General features: G+C 39.2%; 1 protein-coding gene across 3 annotated transcripts in view; it reads left to right on the forward strand.

Annotated features, from left to right (window-relative positions):
- The first annotated feature begins 1,580 nt into the window (after window positions 1-1,580).
- The window catches only part of SPATA13 (spermatogenesis associated 13), a 154,768-nt gene continuing 134,981 nt past the window's right edge, over window positions 1,581-21,367 (forward strand). For all 3 annotated transcript variants that reach the window (XR_007903284.1, XR_007903285.1, XM_051780096.1), the window contains exon 1: window positions 1,581-1,750. Coding sequence is in view for 1 of the 3 variants with exons in the window: in XM_051780096.1 (XP_051636056.1) it covers window positions 1,673-1,750 (78 nt within the window). In the remaining 2 variants the exon portion in view is untranslated. The remainder of the gene's footprint in view (window positions 1,751-21,367) is intronic.

A 21,367-nucleotide genomic window follows, 5' to 3' on the forward strand; every position in this document is an offset into this window, starting at 1 on the left:
CCTTTAAACACTGTGGGCTTAATTTTTGCCAGTGCAGACACTGATGTACAGGAATCCAGTCATATGCTGTCATCAAAAGGTTTGGGACATTCCTTATTTTTAGCATGGTTCTTGTCTTCTTCTGGGCCACAAGACTTAGACAGTTGGAATAACTGGAGTTTTAGAGAGTCAGATTGTCAATGTACTACTCCTCTTGGTGAGTTCTTCCATGCCTAATCTGTCCAATGTCAGTGCAACTTTTGTATAAGTAGGTATTCATTGGCAAGAATAAAGGGTTTTAAGTCTGGCCTCTTTCCCACATTGCAAATTTGTTACTCATGGTACAGTTGCTGACTAGTAGAATGAAACATATTCAAGACATTTTGATAGCCTTCTCATTCAGTAGCAAACATCTGTCTAGAGTTACAGACCAGACCCACAGAGCAAGTAGGAGAAAATCAACACATCTTTGAACTTGCTAGAAGTTTTCAAGGGAGGGGTTATTCTCAAGTCACATCAACCTTCTGAAATGTCAGGATGTAGGCTCCCTCCTTCAAGCAGTGCTGAGAAAGAGGCAGTTTCAGAGGGTGGTTGATCCCACCTATCTTTCTTCTTTGACAGTGGAGGAAGTTAGGTGACTAATGAACTAGAAAACTGTTTTTGAAAAGATAAATGTAGATGAAAGACACGTTACCAAAACAAGTCTGTTCTTTGCATGCTGGTACTATGATGTGATGGTGTCAGTCAGAGCTGACTGCATGTGTTGTGTTCATGAGGGAAGTGTCTCCCACATGCAGCATCTCCCACATCATGTAGCACAGTCTCTGCATGCAGTCAGACATTGTTGATGGTGGCCATTATACTACATAACTTCTCTTTTTCCTTTTTTTTTTGATTTTTCTTTCCACAAGGGTAAATTTGCCTCAGTAACAGAGGTGGAAAAAGTACTCTGAAGCAGGCTGAGGATCATAAAGTTGTACCTTTTCTGTCTTGTCCTATCCTGTCCCTTTGACTCTTTTGCCCTAGTCTCCAGATTAGACCGTCTGTGAATCTTGTTATCTAGTACTGTACAGAACAGAGTGTGTGACTGATCTCTTGGCACAGCCAGTGTGTTGCCTTGGTGGGTAGTGTGGGATGAAAAAAGCACAATACATGCCTTTTCTGTCTGAGACTTGTTTATCCTCACAACATCCAGGCAGCTCTGGGAGAGCTCTCCTCTTGGTGATCACTGGCAACCAAAAACGAATCAAATCAAGGCAAAGTTAGAGAAATTCTCCTATACAAAGAGCTGTTGTAAAACAAAGCTGCATTTTTGTGGTGCATTGTCCTGGCTCTGTGTGAGTCCTGTAAAGAGACAAAGGCAAGTAGGAAGGAAATCTCAGCTGCTTAGCAAATGCCCTAATTTGATTTATTTACTGCTCCCTTCCCCCACTCAAACTGTTCTGCTAACCTGTTAGTCCCAACTCAGACAAGTAAAACCAGCTAATCTGATTAGTTCTGACATACAGGAGCAAGGCTGCTGGGAAAAGCTGGACCCTTACAGCTGTTTCAGGCTTCAGCTTTGATCATAACGTTATGGGTTTCCTGAATGTATAGTGCAGTGTGACAGAAGCCTGCAGCATGCACACAAGTGAGCAGTGTGACCGTCACTGAAGATTTCTACCCTGGGTCTGAGGCCACTGGAATACAAACCATGTTTCGTGTCACCTTCAATGTAGTGACAGAGAAAGTTACCTTCACCTTGGCAGCCTGCCCCTCCGTCACATGGAAGGTAAGCTCAGATATGCATCATGTAAAAAGGTTGGTGGCACAGTAAAATACATTTCTGAACTGTTTTCCCAACCCTAGGCTCTGTTTGCAAAGTTTTAAGGGGAGTGATAACATTTTAAGGGAACTGCACTGCAACGTGGCATAAGCACAACTGGTTGGAGTTAGACTAAATGGATCTAGGGAACAGCTTACTCATTGCCTTTTAAAGCTGTTCTCATGTGATTTTTAAAATGGACAAATTCATTGTCACTTTCCTCATTCTGGTCTGGAAATGCCACTTATTTATATTAATAGCAAATATAGAAAAATGTGTAAGCACAAGCTACTAATTTCTGTAAGGAAGGGACATGGTTTGGGGAAAGCTTTCAAGCTTCTTTGGTAATTTAAGGATTGCAAGGATCTATGAACTGTGTATCAAGGTATGATAAATTAGAAAGAAATGCATTTTTATGATAAGGGACTTGAAGTAAAAAAATCTAAGATATGTAATAATGCTTGCCATGGGGTTGTGACAGCATTTGGCAGAAATCAGAAATGCTTTGCTCATCAGCTCCTTCTCCCACTCAGCAATTCAGTTCAGATCTTCATTTTCTCGAGACAAATATTCCCATCTTATCTTGAAGACACCAGCATTGTCAGGATGAGATGAGACCAAGGTCATTGCCTTTCTTTTCTCTTCTAAGGTGTGTGTGCTTTCACTGTAATGCAATTTGAGAAGACTATAAGATACCATCTTCTGAAGTGTTGCTTTAAGAACTTCCTTTTAGAGTTTGTTACTTACAGAGCAATTACTGTAAGAACCTCATTTCTTTCTGTTATTAGGTCTTTCAGATGTGAGACAATTATGAATAACTTGATACAGTGTCAGAGCAGTGTAATTGCTCTTGCTTTAGCTGTCCATGACTCATTATGTGGTATAAGTAGTTGTCATATATCTTTACTGTATCATTTTCTCAGTCTTGGGCCTGTCTTTTCTCTTGACTTGTGAGGCAGGTACTGCCCAGAAGCTGTTATTAGAAAGTCTTGAAAGGGCCTAGTACAGTGTGACCTTAACCAGATCTGTGCTATTTGTAGCATTGTGAGCTAAATAAAACCCCATCAGCTGGGACAAAGTGTGTTTGGAGTAAAATTCACGTGAAATTAATTAAACTAGGCATCCTATCTCTGTGGGAGAGTTTATGGTGATATTGTTTCAGTTTCCCTAATTATTAGGAAAACTTAGTTTTCCAAATGTGTATTCACTAACTGGTAATAAAAAGATCATTTCAACACGTCCTAAAAGGGCTTTATCTGTGCTTGCTAATTGTGTGTTAAAGAAATTTCTGCCTTCATATCAGAATGCAAGGACTTAGAACTCTGCCTTTAGATTGCAAGGCTCTTAAAAGAGGGGATTGAAATGGAAAAAGATACTGGATCTTAGCTGGCTCGTGGAGTCTTGGTACAGCAAATGGGTGCAAATGTAACCCATCTGTGTGTTGCATTTCAGTGCTCATTTATTATGTTTCTGACAGCTGTTAGACATAAGTGCATTGTAGTAAATCCCTCTGGAAGAAATAGGCAAGTACTGAAAAGTACATCCTGGCACATTTTTTCAGTGCACTCGCTCTTCTCTTATTTGCATAATTTAAATTATTTGATATGTGCAATATGCAAAGGTAAGCAAATGCTTGAAAGAAAAAGCTAAAAGAAACTATAGTACAGTAGAACTTTGTGAAATGTAGTACATTTATTGATGAACTAAATAAAAAATATGTAAGAAAGTGGGCATAATTATATGAAAAAACAACATGGCATGCCAAGCCAGCAGAAGAGATGGCTTTGCAGTAGAGCTTACATAAGTAATGCTAAGTTAATTTAAGGAAAGCTTTGTGGAGGGAGGTAATATCTTTTATTGATCAGCTATTAGAGTTGGAAAAATTGGTTTCAGGTGCACAAGTCCTCCATTTTGACAGCAGGAGGCTAATGAAAGACCACCTCCCTACAACCTTACCGTGCTCCTGTCCTTGTGTCAGCCAGAACAGCACTGGTATTGCAAGTTAATTTAAATCTTTTGAAGCTGAAAGAGGTCACATCACTGCTGGAGGAGGAAGGACTGAGACATCTACTTTTAGACTGCCTAGTCTTTTTCTTTCAAGAGTAAGTGGCCTAATCTGCAGATAACACTGGCATGTTCTACTTTGTCACATTGCACAGTGTGACCAGCAGATGAATCTTGCACGGTGTGGTGGCACCAGGACAATGTGACAGCTCTGTAGCAGACGTCTTGGGGACATGAGGAAAGGAGCAAGTTCTGTCCAAAATTGTTACCTTTCTACCCTATACTATGCAGTGCTCATTTCTCTTAGACATTAATTTCTCATTGGTATTGGTGAAAAGTGTTCCAGCCAAACCCTACTTTGATTATATGTAAAATATTCATTTATAAGATATATTAATAAAAAAAATAAAGACAGGACTCCTACTCCAGACATTTCACAGTCTGTAGGATATAAAACTCCACTGCTTTTGCAAAACACTGTTTTGTAAAAAATAGTTTAATTAGAATTGGGGAAGGGTATGGACACAGGACAACTAGAGGGAAGTGACAGCTGAAAAGGCTGCTGACAAGTGCAAAGGACTCAGAGTTGAACATGGCTGTTTACATACGCACCAGTGCTTGAAAACCAAAGCAAGAAGTATCGTTACTATAAACCACGAGCATCTTTATTATAAAGCCCGGGGGTGGGGTGTGGGCTGCTCTTTCTCACCTCTCTGTGTCAGTCTGCCTCCACTCATTTCCCTGCTCCTTAGAGAACAGGCTGCTGGTACTTCTCGATCTGTTGACAGGTGTGGAGCTGGTCGGCAGAGCAGAGGACTGAGTAATTTGAGATATGTGTGGGTTACACAAATCAGACTGCTATCTGGCCGCTATCAGCTTGGCCAGAGTCCCTCTTCAAAGGGCTTTTCAGGTTTCACTCACTTGAATTACTGTTGCATTTTCAATCAGTTGCTGCTAACATTTGGGGAGTCTGGTGTTGCGCCTCTTTACGTTCTATACCTGGCTTTAAGAACAGACAACAAGATCGTGCACTGACTGATATACCAGCAAACTTCTACCACTTTCCTAAACCAGGAATAGGCGACATGCTGCTTAGATGAACACAATTCAAATTTGCAAGGTACCAGCAGATTTAGTTACAGAATGTATTTGCTTGTTGAGGCTTAGTTATGCTTGAATCCTATTGATTTTCTCTTACTGTTGCTGGTTTGGCTTTGTTGAATCCTGTCTGAACTGTATGGGGTAAAGCAGTGAAAACTGCTGGTTTGTGGCTTTCTATTCAAGGCCAGGAAATTCACTTGATGGGGATCAAACTAACCCGGGGCTTTCTTGCCAATTGATGCTGCGCTTTATCTCCCTGACACGGACAGATAAATGAGCTGGAGGCGGCTTTGCAGTCATTTGGAGCCTGACCCAAACGCGTTGTTGCCAACTTTCGAAAGCCGCACAAAGGCTCTGCCTGCCTGTCAGTTACGGCCGTTGGGGCAGGACCTGCTGCCAGAGAGGCTGTTAGCGATGTAAACTCCTCCCCAAGGATGTCGGAACAATGTGCAAATCTTACGAAGGAGGCAATATTTGCGATAAGGAAACCAGAAAAATCGGGCTCTTAGCGTTCGTTTTCTTTAGGCAGTGACTTGAATACAGTGCTTCTGCTTGAAAAGCGCTGGTGGGGAGGTAGGATGGGAGGCGTGGGAAGTGGGCAGTAGCACACAGCCTTTCTGTCTCAGATTAACCTTCCCTGTTGATGTTTAAGACACCTCAATTAGACTTACATAGAGCTATAGTTGTCTGCTCTGCTCAGCAAGAGTAAGGGCACATTAGTGAATAGCTTGTTATTACTTTGTTGTCATTGCTCCTAAATACACCACCCAGTATCAAAAACCAGGGTAGTAAATACAATAGAAACAGGCTAATCTATGGATTTAGTGTACTGGAAAAAAGGACCAAACTGTGAGCAGAAGGACAGTGCAGTGGTACTGTTAAATGTCATTCTCATGAGCAAGAGGAGTGCAAGAGGAGGGCAGTGTGAATATGGTACATGCTGCAGTGGATTACTTTGAGGTTGAATCCACTGTATCTACAGTGGTACATTTCTCCTTGAACAGTAACCACTGCTTCTAACTTTTAAATACAGAGGTGCTAGACACTTTCAAGTACAACTCCTCTGAAAAAAAACCCAAAATATTCAGAAACAGCTATTGGTCTCAGTCTACATTTTAAATGTTTTTTTTCCACTTTGATTTATACACCAGATACCTGTACATCAGCTTCAATGAACTTTGTTCAAGGCTCATAAGCATGTGTGAAATGTCTCTTTTTTCTCCCTGCTTGTGAGTGCAGACTCACATCTTGAATATTTGTTAGTTGGTCTTGTCACTTTTTGATGCACCTCAGAGGAAGCTGACAAATTCTCTTCCCTCTTCACAATATTCAGAGTCCTGTAACAGTCTATGACCCCATATACTTCTCTCAGTAATCCTGAACACTGCTGTACAGTGACACAAACACCCTTGTGATTATGATGCCTAATTTGGGAGCTACTGCCATAGAAGCAAGTACTTTTGAAGTAATGATTTACTATTATTTCTAGCAACAATCTCAGAGCTTTATTACCTTGAGCCATGATAACAGATTAAGGTTTTCTTCCTGTCTTTATACTTCTGGGAATTCTGTAGCTCCCATGTCTCCTCAAAGTTCTTGCTAGCAGAGATTTACACATTGTTAGAGGACTGAAATCCCTTCCTCCATCTCTCCCTGATTACTTTTCTTAATGTACGGCATATCCTCTTTTGCTAGCTTTCACCACTCAACAAAAATATCAATATTTTCTTAGCCTTCTACCAAACCTTTAAATGCATGTGACAAAATGGATGAGCAGATTCTTGCTGAGGGGTCAGGTAATGCAGAAAATGAGGTCCGTGGTGCTCATTTGGTCCCCAGCTCTAGTTCACCAGCAGATGGTAGCAAACATCGCCTTCCTTGTGAGCTTCGCCTGGGCTCCTGCGAATGCGAAAGGGCCAGAGCGCCTCATCGGAATGATTTGTTTCCAGCTAGAACAAATAAGCTGTAAACAAAGTAGTTGTGCAACTTGCAACAAGGAGGATAACCACGGAAACCACGGAAATATTGCTGCAATCGGGACAGAAGAATTAAGTAGAGGCCGGAACAAAATCACTGCAGTGACTTGCACTGAATGGCACGAGAAGCATTTTGGTGTCGTTATTGTTCTTGTGGTGACAAAAAGGGACCATTATTTGCAATGTAGCAAATGAACAACATTCAGCGAGTCACGATAAAATTGAAATTGCCCTGGGTCAACTTTGCTCGTGTATGTTGACCCTTTGTCTTCGCATTGAAGACATGGAAAGTTCAGGATGGGTATTTTTACTAGAGGTTGTTTCTAGTAATTTATTTGTTTTTCTTCTGAGCTGTATGAGCTCCAGCTCTTTTGTATTTAATATGGGTTGTTGATTACCGCTTTCTCTCCTTCTTTTCTGTATGCTACTCATTCAAATATCTTGTTGTGGCTGCAACTTCTCACCTTTTCTTCCTAACAACAGCTAAACTGAGAGAAGGAAGGGAGAGAGGGACAAGATAAAGAAAAAGCTGCTTAACTGCAGTATAATTCCCATAAGAAAATGTCTCTTCACTTATAAGACAGTACTGATTAGAGCTGGGCAAACTATTTGTGGCAAATCACTGGATAATTTTTTTGCTATTACTATTTTCAATTGTACCACCTCTACTTTTAACTACCTTACTGGAGATTTGAAATTCTTTAACTTCTTCACACAAACACTGTTCAATTCTATAAGCAGTTTCTGGAAAGCATTATCTTTGTGTTCATTTCTCCATCAGTAAGTGTTTGATGACCAAAATTCTAAGAGTTGTCTGACTGGATACCAAAATTAATTTATATGCTTATTTGCAGGAAATGAAAAAAAAAAAAAAGTTCAATTAAATATCATTTAAGACAACACAGTGGTTTTTTATGGGTATAAAAACTTATTTCTTATCCAGTGCTTACCCTATTCTGAGCCAAAACACCTTTATTGATAAGCTTTTATAATAGAAAGTGAAGGAAGGAAGTCAGTTACAGTATTGTGCTGCTCCTTTAGCAGGACAGCTTGCTCTGGAAAGCAGTGCAGAATGCATGCTGGACTGGCTATACCTCTGGCAGTGCTTATTCCACATGTTTGAGGACTTCTTCTGAAGTTGTCAGGATTCTCCTTTGGCCTTAAATCTTCACATTTTCTTGCAATTCTTAGAAATACCTAAATACTTTCTGTGCCTTCGGTAGATATGACTAGCCTGAGTCCTTTTAGCTCCTGTGGCATCAGCCAGTGGTGTCAGAGTTCATATACATTGTGTTGAACTACATGTACAGAGTACAAAGTCCTTCCAGAGTGACAACACTTGTCTTCTACAGCTGTGCTTTTGATGGAGGTGATGATCAATCAGTTCAGGGACAACCCAAAATTTTGCTTAGGATTTCTTGGTCCCTTCGGCAGGTGTTCTGGAAAAGGCCTGATCATTACTGGACCTCACAACCTAATTTGACAGAGATAGAACTGGAGGAGAGCGTATGTCAGTGTCTTGAACATCATGGTTTTCAGTAGGGTAAATCTACCTTCAGGGGTCCTTATGTTTCATCAGAAATGCCATGGCCATCTGAAGCCAAGCTTTGATTTAACATAAACTCACTGCTCATTCAAATTTGTTCAAAAGTACTGATGGATCTATTTTGTACTCTCAGGCTTTATATCCAATCAAGTATTATCTGTTTGCACATTTCCATTCTTATGCTAGGTCAAGGAACATCTCCCCTTGTAAAGCTTTCACTAAAGGATGAAACCATTACATAGCTTAAACTCTCTCCTCTATAGTGTGTTTAATCTGTCTGAACTGGAGTTACCTTCTCATGTCTGATCAGATCCATTTTACACTGTTGGTGTATTTATACTCATGGTGCTTAGATATGCCATCATGCAGCCACAGCCTAAATGCAGAAATGCAACCATACAAGATGTGAAATGCAGACTGCGAAGTTACACCTCTGCTTAATCACATTTGCTTTCACAATACACACACAGATGGATGTGAGCTATTTCAAATATTACACTCAAAATGTGTGCATTTACTAGTTAATATCAGCTCTATCTTTAGTCATCCTTTACTGGGCTGATGAGATATTAGCAAAGGAGGTCAGAGGTGGTAGTCTTGTAAAGTGAATCTGGGTAAGAAATAGGAGGGAAAGAGGAAATGCATTGGAATTGAAAGCTGTCACTGGAGATGATGTCTAGAAACCCAGTAAACTGCAAGTGGGAATTGCAAGGTCCTAGTTGAACACAAAGAAGTGTTGATTTGAGCAGTACAGAGACTGGAAAATATGTTGATATAGCACCAAAACAAAGAGGCATGTGTATGGGGGAAGTTTAGGAGTTGTTTTGCAGAAGTGAAGTTTTGGATTGTGACAAAAAGAATAAGCTTACTTTATGTAAAACACTGATCTTGATAAGAATACATTAGGAAATGATAGAGTAGCTATGTGTTTTGTCAGTGGGATTCCAGTGCAGGTGTTTAGCTTTTGGTACTCATAGTAATACTGGGGCATTAAAACTCAGAACACTTTGTGCTTTACTTAAAAATACGTGAAGATTTCAGTATTACTGTTGTAAAACAAATAGTTGCAAACTTACAGCAGCATGTAGAAATCTTCTTTCACAGCAGTGGTAATTCATTTCTCTTCATGTACTTCTACAGTCTTAATGCAAAATCTAGTCTTAAAAACACCATAGGTGCTTTACAAAATATAAAAAGGCATGGGGCCTGGCCCAAAGTGCTTTCTGCTTTAGTTCAGGCATGACAGAAGACATGCAAGAAATAAGTGTGAGATGGTGCAGGGATGAGGGAGACCCAGACTTCCTCTAAAGAGAGCACTCTGGTGTAAATTGTGTCCAGCCCCTGCTCTCCTTTCTGAAGTTAGCCTGTTTTTTTTTCAGAAGCAATGGTTGTATGACATTAACTGGCACTGAAAGAGTTCTGACTGATTACAGTTTTATTTTTTACTTTTGATAAGAACTCAAGTCAAGTCATAACTTGGGGCATTAAAGAAATATGTATCAATTTATCTTAATATGCCATACTTCAAATCAGAATGATTTACCTACTGCTTTAGATGAACTTCAGCAACCCCTGATGCAGGGACAGGGACCTCCAGTGCCTGGGGGTGGGCAGTTGAGAAAACACATACTGCATATATAATTTAACTCCCAGTGTGACTATAAAATACGGTAGATCTATTTCCTGAGCTGCACTATGTTCAGGTTTCTTATAAGGCCAGCAATTTGTAATCAGACTAGCAAAAACTCCAGTGGGTCTTTGCAAAACTGGTCTCAGCAGCAGGGAATGTTTAGCAGTGTCTTCCGCTGCTGCATTGAAGATAGCAGTGTTTTTCACAGAAAGTTTTTCCTGGCAACACCTCCTCTCTGAGAGCCAGACAGAAAAGTATAGTTTTAAAGTCTTTGTTTGCAATTGAAGAGAAGTAGTGCATTGCATTGGTGAGCTTCTGGCAGTTATTGAGGCTCCAAAGTGCAATATTCACCTGTTTCCCAAGGAAACTGGCCAGTATATCCATGTGATCATGGGTCATATTACACTGGTTCCACTGCTGTTACTGATCCTGAGGGTTAGGAATTACAGCATGGGTTTTCTCAGGTTTCACTATCTTCACACTGCTATGGAAATGTGTCCTTCCTACTGGCCATAGAATCTCTCTGTGATCAGAGAGGAGAGCTGGAACATCTTCCTTAGGTAGGCACTTTGGGTTCAGGGACAGAGGTGACAGACACATCTAATTCTCTGGAAAGACTATGTCATTTGCTTCCCTTCATGCTTTTAAGCATCCCTCCCTCTGTCCTCTTTGACCAGGCAGTTCTATCTGTATCTGATTTAGATGTGATCAAATCAACACCCTAACATCTAGTCCTTTCCAAGGGAGGATTTCAGAGGACTATATAGGTGATGGCAGAGGGTGTTCTCTTAATGTTCATGAAGAGAGATTTACATCCTACAGTGATCAGCAAGTAGTTCTGTAAAGATGTTACATTGCACCACCTGGTCATTATATCTCCTTTGGCTCTGATTTCCAGCATTCAAGCTGATTGAGGAGACTAAACCAAAGCAGGGGTCCAACATGTTTGTCAAAACGCACTCAAAGTCCTACTATCGGATTCCATATAGAATTTCATGAATTAGTGGCTCTGAGCATTATCCAGCAACACACTGGCCTTCACTGGCCAGCCCCAGGCTTGGCCTATGCCAGCTCTGTCCCTCGCATCCAGGCAGTGGAAGGGGGTTGCTGAACCTATATACAAATGAGGCGGAATTTTTAGCAAGTCCCCTCCAGCATAAACTTGTTCTCTCTTGTTTTCCTTATTCCTCAGTCTAAAGCTGGGATATTTCACCTTTCTCTCATTACCTGTTGTCTCATTTTGAGGTTGAACAAAGCTAAGGAGAGCTGTACACCTCGCACTAGAACTGTCTGGGCCCTATAGCGGGGAGGGCTTCTGCTGTCCCTGCTCACATGACACATCTTTCAGTAAAATGGTGCTGGGAAGAAACAAGCAGTGATTAAAAATGGAACTGGAGGAGCAAAAACTTCTCCATTTAAAGTTGATAAATCACTGGATAAAATGAATAAAATAGTGAACTGTGCATAACTCAGAGTATAGAATATGCAGTATGACAGATTTCTTGTTATCTCTTCTCTAACTGTCTTGCCACCCTTTGCCACCCAGGGTAATAATGTCACCAAGCCCTGCAAGAACACTGTAACTCCAGGTAAGCTCAAAGATAATCTGAGAGGCTTTCAACATTTAAACCTCTTTAGGGTCCTAATGCATTACCAGGAGATTTACATAGACCAAAAGTTACATAAAAAATCACTTCTGGAAAAGTTCTCTTTCATTTTGGTGCCAAAATTTTACTTCTCTCTGAAAGTGAAGGAGTTGCATTGGTATTTAATACTATGGCTGTCACTTCCTTCCCCCAGAGCTCTGAAGTTGTGTTTTGGAAGATCAGTAATATGTCTGTGTGTAGTCTGCAAGCTTTGTTTTGGTAAAAATATTAAAGTATATGGAGTTTGATACTTTCTTCGGTTCAACATTAAACCAGGTATTTCTTCACTTTCAAAGCTGCCATTTTGACCTTCATCACTACATTAGAAAGCAGAGACCAGCTCAGCTGTTTGCAGGAGTTGTTTGCCTTCTACAAACTCAGATTACCTGTTCCAGTAACACATTATTATTGCACACTATTATAACCGTTAACTAGTAACTCCTCAACACAATGAATCTCTGTATCCTGAAGAAACTAGAGCACTCAGTGGGTCCAGTGCCCATTACTCAAAGGATATTGGGGCAGGGCTTGTACCTGAATTATAGAAAACATTAACCATCCAGAAACTCGTCATGCATCATTCCCTTCAGTTACTGAGTCCTTGGAATATCCACTGGTTTTTGACAAGATATAAAATTTTGTCTCAGAGGTGTGGAGGAGAATGGCTTTGAAGCGGGCACTGATTGCAGGCTGAAAATCTCATTAAAGGAGAACCGTAAGGACCATCTCTCTAGGTTCGGAGGCACATAGTGTTTTCACTCCTGGAGGAAGGCTAGGAAGGCCTGTGTTTCTGTTTAGTTTTCTCTTACTAGACAGTCATTGCTGTTTCTAAACTATGAGCCTGACATGCTCTACAGGTGTCCCAAAAGCCCTGTCCCTCACTCATGTTTACAGGGAGGCATGTTGGACTCATATTTTACCAGTGAAAGTAGTGTGATAGTTCAAGGCCTGGAGGGGCAACAATATATATACATTTGAATCTTATCTCAACAAACATTCACTAGGCAGCCAGAGAACTGACCTTGATAAAAGAGGTGGGAAACATTCCCACACCTCAGGTTAGTTATTATCAAATATCAGATTTATAAAGGAGAAGAAGAATAACATTTCTACCTGTAAGCAATGCACCATTCATTTTTCCAGTAGCTGAAGGACTGGTTGTCTAAAATGATGGATAATCCGAGCTGCTGTGTTTCTGAACTTAAAAATGTTACTAACAAACATTAGTCATGAGGGTGACTAATGTTCTTGTTTTGTGCCAATGTTTAGCCAGTCTTAAAAGATGTAGAGTTAGTAAATGATCTCCAGACTTTCAGATTCTGGCCATTTCTACATCCAAAGCTCACCAGCAAGAGGGAATAATTTATACCACTCTGAAGTAAAGAAACAACAGAGTGAAACAATTAAAGCAATAGGAAAAGGCCTGGCATTAGCTGGGGTACAGAAAAGTATTCAGCTGATTTTGAAAGCTGGCCTCCTCCTCTCAGTTGCACTGCATACATTGGAAGATAACTTTTGCTTTAAATGGAAGAAACCATTTATAACATACCGAATCCATAATTTAGAAGAATTTAGACACAAAGCACCATGTATAGCTCAGTAATATGGCCTGAATCACTTGGGATTTCAGCTGTAAAACTTGGAATCCAAGACTGCAGACTGAACTTTTCTGAGGAATTAATTTTCCCCAATTAGAGACCTCATTGCTGTCCCTGTGTTGTGAGCAGTTCACTTTGTTCCATTCATTATTCTTTGCAGTTCTGTCAGCAGAACAATTTACTGCAGCCTGTCCATGTGTAGTGAATCTATAATGAATTATGGAAATTTGCTGTGAAAGCCTGACATTTTCAGATGTTTGTTTTGGGATTTCCCAGTACGTCTGTTCTTGTACATTTTAATGGCCTAAGCAGAAAGAAATAATTTCAAATATTGCTGAAAAAATTCACTTAAAAAGCTATCCAGATGCAAGAAAACTTATCCTTACAAAAAAATTACTTCCTGCAGCCTAAAATAATGCAAATGCTGTATTGAGAGAAACTGTTGGAGAACATAACAGGCTATTTGTTAGGTTTTCACCAAGACAAGTAGAGCTATTGCAAACACCAAAAGTATTTAAAGTTATCTGTTGGTCAGATATACACTGCACACAATGTGATCACCATTAGTGTGGACTTCGAAAAAGCTCAGAAATGTGGCTCAGTTTTCTCATATATCCAGAAAGATAGTCATTTATCTAAACAGTTTTATTAGTGAGATGCATTGGCAAAGTATTATAAATTCTTGTCCCAGCCAGGGGCAGTATAAAGATGGAGCAAGAATGAAACAATTTATCTAAGTTTTCTAAATATTACCTGATGTCCAGTATTTCTTGAATGGCCATGTGGTTGGTAACTGTTACAGTATCTTGTCTGCTTTTCCATTCTTAAGTCCACATGCTTTACACAATAAAGAGCAGGTTCCAAGAAATGTACTGAGCTCATCGCATTCAAACTCCCACAGCTATTTTACTGTTACATGATTTTGGAAAGCAGAGTGACTGTGTCTGGGAATGAGTCTAATCCAGCAAAAGAAAATTCCAATTTCAGATAATTTTCATAATTGTAATTCCTTTAAAATGGCTAAAGCCAAAGTGAGGGAAAGTTTGATTCTGAAGCAGCCAGTTAGCCTGGTAAAGGAATCCTCTGACAATCATTAACTTACATGGCCTTATGAGCACTGAGCTGAGTGTCTCAGCTGGTGAAAGAATATCATGCTCTGGACATTTTAGGTCTAATATAAGACTTATAAATCCAGGGAGAAGCTTTGGATCACTCTTCTGAGATCTAATTCAATACCAAGTCAAGGTAGATTTCCTAAACCAAACCACAGATGTAGTCAGGTAACAAAGGAGCTTCTATATTCTAAAGAAAAGAAAAGGCAGAAAGGGAAAAGATTTATTTCAGAAGACTCAAGATAATATCTAGTCCAAAGAATCAGAATGGATGTGCAGATGTATCCTCTTAAAATTATTATGACCACAGTGTTCCTTGATTTGCTGATGTAAATGCAAAGCAATTTAAAATCCTTTGCACTGAAGCTGATTTAAGCACATATGGTTACAAGGCTTCATAAAGGAATTGGAAATTTGTCTCTTGACCATTCTCTTCTTCCAGGTAAAGGGATGATCTTCATAGGCTTTAGGATGCCCTGGTTGGACCATTTGTACTTCTGACCCTGAATGTTATGGGACATTTAGAAAGCTGTGAATTCAGACCTTAAAAAGAAATAGAAGTTACAGAGCTAGTAATAGGACAGGAGAAACCTACAGCAGCATCTACATCTCACTTAAGTGTCAGGGATTTTTTTTCTTTTAAGAAACTATCCCATGGTCTTTGTTTTTAGGAAATTCCCTTTGTCATTTGATCTAATTTTTCCTTTATTGAGCTTCATCATTACATCTATACCAAAAACACCTGAATGTGAAATCCTAGTAAAGTACTTTTTCTGCAGTTTATTTTCAAACAATCTACTTGAAAAATAGATTTTTCAACAGATTTTATTACTGAAATCCTGAACCTATTAAAATCAGTAGCAACTCCTCACGAGTTGAATAGGTCCAGAACTTTATCTTTGTAAGGAAGATACAACTGGGATTTTTTTCCCCTCTATGATCTTTAGAACTAGCAGACACTTAAATAATTCAATTGCAGCAGAGATTGTGTAGAAAAGTATGGAGAACATTAGCAAAGATCAAGGGACAGCTTATTTGACTTCCAGGAAGAAGACATTTTGCTACCAGATGTGCTCGTGCTCTTTGCAAATGTACTTTGAGATCTTACTGAATATTGCTTGCTTTAGAATGATCTAGCATTATGTTTTATGAACTCCCGAAACACAGATTTCCTCTAACAAGACTTAGGGCCTATTTCAGAAGAGGTGCAGTTCTATGAACTTATGACATGCAAGTTTTCCACCAAAGTGGGGATGGCTCAGCTTCTGTCACAGAAATACAGTCTGGCATATAAGTCATTTCTGCTTTCATCTGTCTTTAATACAGTTGGCTAATATGATATGTTGGTTTAGTATTTGTGAACTGGATCACTGAACTCTCACTTTAGGGCAGGTGTTTTGAACTCCTTGGGGTGGGAATTGTGCAGCCCAGTGATGCAGCAGAATCCTTGAACCTGGGACAGTGTCGCCTCTACTGGTGCAGCAAAGAAAATTCCTACAGAAGCACCGAACTGCCAAGAACAATAAACCTCAAAAAAAGTTTTGCTGTAGGATCTTATGCTTATCATAACCTCTTTGGAGTATTTCCTCTCAGGAACTGTTTTGGATGCTTTTTGTGAACAGGTGCTCACCAGAAATATTGCTTCCAATATTATGCCAAAGAATAAACTCATTTTATCTTTGAGGTATTTTGATGCTTCTGCATTTGTTTTTTAATAAAGCCAGAAAGTGTGAAGGAGACTGGAAGTTAAACAGACAGAATATAAACCTTTCTCTTTCACCATACTATAAAAATACCAGTTTCAAATCGTTACAAAGGATCCTTCAAGAGTGATTGTTAATTCAAATGTGCTCTCTCAACTCTATTAAACTGTCATCTTCCTCAGAGTGGGGATAGGCACAAATCAAAGGCACAGATCACAATGACCCTGGTCATTGTGTAGGAGTTGAAAACTCATCTGATGGAAGGTTGGTGAATGACCTTTCGCTTTGTACCAGGCTGCATCACACTCTCCAGTCAAATACCTATGTAATTCCTTAATCCAGTGCAGGTGAAGTTCACATGCCAAAGGCTGAACATGCGGGAACCCTGAATTCCCGGGCTGCAGTGAGCTGGAGCAGCGCTGGAGGGCGAGCGCGGGAAGCGCTCCGCAGCGGCACTGGGGCACAGTCCGAGTGCTCCTCTCGTTTTCCTCCTGCCTCCGGCTCCAGGGTAGATCTGAGTACCCTACTCTGCTGGATGTGAAACTTTGTTTTGTTTGGGAACCTCTGAAACACTTTTTTTCCTGACATTAACAGTATAAATTTTTCATGAAGTTCTCCTCGTGTTTAGCTTTTCAGAGAAGAGCCGATGAGTCACAGCTTTCTGGAGCATTTAGTTCCTGGAATTATGATTCTCAGACATTCATTAGGAAACATCAGAATGAGAACAACATTTCCCTTGATGCTTTTGGAAGGATAAAAAATGTGAATGCAATTACTTTAAATAATTCCGGTATTGGATAATTGTGTTAGTCACAGGTTTTATTTTCTCCTTGATACCATATAGTAAAGTCAAGTTGAAACAATAGGAAGATGGAAGGAAAAAAATAGCATGGTATCCTGTGAACACCAGCAGTATCATTATCTTCTCTTTGTTTTCAGAAATAACCTGATGAAAGGCTTCTTCAAAAGCTAAATGCTTTTGTTGAATCCTTTCTCTGAAGCTATTTATGAGCACAAAAGACTTCAGCCTAAGAATCAACACAAAAACCTGAAGAAGAAAAAGGATAAATGGAACAAATGTTCTGCCAATCCAGTGGTATAACCTAGTATAACTTTTCATTTCTTCATAGCCAGAAGATAAGGGTTTTGTGTTTCTCAAGGTCAGAATTTTGGTACTTTCTGAAGTTCCGAAGTTCTGTTTCTGATCCCTTCATTTAACACACACTAGGAAATGACAAATTTGTATAATTTGCTGCAGAAGTCCTAGTATACTTTTAAAGCATTCAAAAATTATTTACCTTCTTAGTAAATTAACTGAATGACATTTTTGCTTCTGTTTGTGAAATTGTTCCCTGCTATTAAGCAACTGTATTTATTTTATGTGACCTCTCTACAGAGTTTATACCTCAATTGCTTTTAGACAACCTCTTCAAACAACAGTAGCCTGAGCCTTATATTTTCCATCAAGCTTCTTGCTACACTATGAAAAAACAAACTTCTACTAATGCTGACAGTAGTATTCATGTGCATTTTTCAGTTGGACATATTAACAGTCCCTGCAGAGGTGATGTTGCAAATTCAAAGCCAAAGTAACTATGCTTGTCTGCATTATTTGTTCTCCTTTTACCCTAATCCAGAGCAATGGTGAACAGATGCAACATGCTTCTTTTGATCAGTGACTTCCTGTCCTCAAAGGACCTCATGAAATTGCCTCTCCCTCCTATTTCCAGATGGTCATTCAGAGGTTCAGTTGAATTAGGTTTTGAAAACATTCTCTGAACATTATCTCTTTCTGTTCCCTGTGATTATGTTTTTATTACTTTTGTGAGAAAGGCTTGCTGAAGCCTCTCTGATCTGAACACAGGCCATTGTTGCCTGGGATTGGGATGACACCACATCCAACTCGTCCTTGAAATCTACCCGATAATTTTGCAGACAAATTGTTCATAAATGATCTAGAAAATTTATCTCATAAAATTTGTGAGAGTCTCTTTCTGCTCAGGGCAACTTTATCTTACCGTAACTCTCAGGGTCTTCAATTCTTCCTGTCACAATCTACTGGATACCTGTGTGCTGTATCTTTGGTGTTGTCTTAGTAGTGGAAGATTTAGGACATACATATGGGTTATCCAATGGTTTGTTTTGCACACTGACTTGGAAAAAGTGCCAGCAGCAGCACCCATAAATTTTCCATTGGTAAAAACATCACCAACTGTTTTCTGTTTCTTGTCCACACAGTTTTCCATAGAAAGTATGAGATGTGGATCACAAGAATTGTCTTTTTGTAACAGGTCTCTTACTGATGTTCTTCAGATGTGGAGAAGTACAGAGGTTTCTGTTTCTCAAAATATTTCCATGGATCATGTTCTGATTAAAAATGTATGCATCCTATTATATGCATGAACTGACTACCCTGAGATGTGAAACTTGTGACCTACTTTGAAAATTGCAATTCCAGTTTCCCAACTTCAACTGGACTCTCTCATTATCTGAAGTGATTTCCTGCACTGTGTTGGTGTCTGCTTTGGGTGTGACCTGCTGCCTACAGTAACTCTTGCTGTCATCCATCTTTATGTTGGCAAGCTTCCATTTTATGCCAACATTCCTGCAAGAAAAACTGAAGAATGACACTGAATCACATCAAGTCACTGTAATTCTTTCTTGGTTAAAGAGATTTATTTTGATAACTTGGAGCTCTCAACTTTGTGGAGCATCTGGATGACTTGGCTCCTGTTCCTCTGGCCTTTGGTAGCTGGATGGTTTCATGAATCTGGTACAGAGTTGAGCTCATTTATCTTATTATTCCTTGTGTTCAAGGTTTGGGTTGCTCTGTGCTACTTTTCACTCCCATTAAAATTTTCCATTTTTCTGTCATGTGCTATCAGAGTAAATTAATATTTATCTGAGTAAACTGATAAATCTGATATAAACTATCAGAATACATCCGGAGACAGCATGGTGTTGGCTTCTACTACCCATATTATGACAATGTGCCTACTAAAAGAAGTGCCTCTCTTCCTTCCCTTGAAAGGGGTGGAGTCTGCCTGCCTACCTGTGTGCCTAGATGCTTAAGGGACTGCATAGGTATTTCTATAGGTGCAAATAAACCATATCAGCAATATGGGAGAGTGTGAATGGGGCAAGAGAAAGCCTGGGTAGAGGTTTAACAGAATACAGGGAGACTGGGGAGAGAGGGGATGTGAAGGGTTAGGAGTGGACTGTGGATGAGTAAGCAGAGAAATGGAGAGGTTGTGTTGGAATATAATCAAAGAGAGAGAAGTATGAGAAGCTAAGCTGAAGTGGAGAGGTTTTTTGGTGAAAAAATAGGGCCAGAAATAAGTGGAAATCGTTACAAGAAGCGAGAGAAAGGAACAGTTTGTAGCAGATGATGAGGCACAGGAATCATCGAAGTACATGGGCAGAAGGAAGAAGATCTGTATTTCTGTCCTCTCCCTGGGCAGGAGATGGTACTGGAGACCCTGTCACCTCAGACAGCTAAAGGAGGATGAGTGCCCTTGTGTGCATGTGTAGACTTAAAACTTGATTATGACATGATCTTACAGTGGGATAGTGGAGGAGCTTTCATTTTAAAAGTTTATTGTAAAAACATGGTGCGATGTGATAGTTTTGTTTTCATCAGAAACCGGCAGCCACAGTCTGGTTTACTTCAAGTGCTTGCAGCTTCTTGATGTGTATCTACAGGAGAAAGACATTTTCTACCTCTCCACCCTTTATGAATTTACTTTAAATTAAATTCATTAGGCTCTCCAAAGCTCATTAATGAGATTCTGCCATGCTTAGCAGGGCCCCAAATACATTATCGTATTAGTTATGATCTTTTGATTAGACTTTGCCTTCAGTTTAGTCATAGGATCCTTTGAGAAAAATAGCAGGAGTTGAAGAGTTTATTTTGATATTGAGAATAAAATCTGTCAGTTTTTTGATAAAAATTCTATGTGTACCCAAAATGCTACTACCACAAATAAAACAGATTAATAACAAAGCATGATGAACTTAGCCTACAGTTGATCATATCCACCCCAACACAAAATTGTTATGTTCTTGTAGGTAATTATTTCCAGTGAAAAACTCTGACAATGAAATTCAGAGGAGACAATAATTTGTCTTCTTTGCATGAATAGTGCAAACTTCATCACAGTCGTGTTACTTAAAGTTTTAGCCATAGTAAAGTATTGTTCAAATATCCTGTTACAAAAAGAATCAATGTATGTGGAATAAGATGAAGTGCTTGGAAATACTAATTTTTCTTATATATGCTTATAAATTATATATGTAAGGAAAAATGAAAGAAATCTATTATTTCCAACAGCCATGCCATAAAATGTTTTGTATCCCATCACCTGGATTGCAAAGAATGTTTTCAGCTTAACATATATTTTTTGAAAGTTTTCATTTTCTACTCAGAAAATAGGTTCTTTACAATATAGCAATTAATAAATCCATAGATTGAATGTGTCTCCTAACATACATAGATAGAACATTTTTAAAGTTTATCCTTTAAATTCAGGGTACATAATTTATTTCCAGAAATAGAGTGTTATATATTAGAGATACTGCCTCTACAATCATATCTGGACCATGTTTATTTTGAGTTTTCTTTAAGATTGATGAAATCCTTACAGGTTCAACTGTGTAAGAAATTTACTTTTTAGCTCTCAAGTCAAGTGAGAAACTCATGAAACTGTGTTTCTGCCACTTCTTGAAAGTATCATTTAATTTACAAAACAACAGTCCAGTTGACATCAAATTAAGTAAGTACTATTTGTGTTTGCTTTTACCTCTTTAAAATTTAATTGTATATAGAGTTCTGAAGAAAAGAGAAGTATAAACAAGACCTTTTAAAAGTTCCTACATCAAATGGTTTAAGCTTTTTTGCTTTTAGTAGCTAAAACTCAGAGAATTTCAGAAGAATTGGTCAATAAAGATGCAGTTTTTAGTGTGGTAAAATAATGTTATTCTGCTCATTAGAGGATAAACACCTGCACAGAGAAGTTTACGTTTGGACTTGAACAGGAGAAGGGTTTGTATGTGCGTGAATCTGTAGTTCTTTCAGATACACCAAATAAGGGTTAATGTTATCTCTAGCCCAGAGCTGCCTATTAGCACTATCCAGCCACTGAGTTCCAGCTCATATGTCTGCTGAGTGAAAAGGACGTTAAAGCACTAAACTAAGAGATTGAAGCAGTAATATCCACTTGTGAAGATCATCATTGTGGCACACATATTTATCCCAAAATAATAGAAGCA

This window comes from Manacus candei, unplaced genomic scaffold, assembly GCF_025592945.1.
Source record: "Manacus candei isolate 608988 ecotype Guabito, Panama unplaced genomic scaffold, ASM2559294v1 h1tg000014l, whole genome shotgun sequence".
Lineage (NCBI taxonomy): Eukaryota > Metazoa > Chordata > Aves > Passeriformes > Pipridae > Manacus > Manacus candei.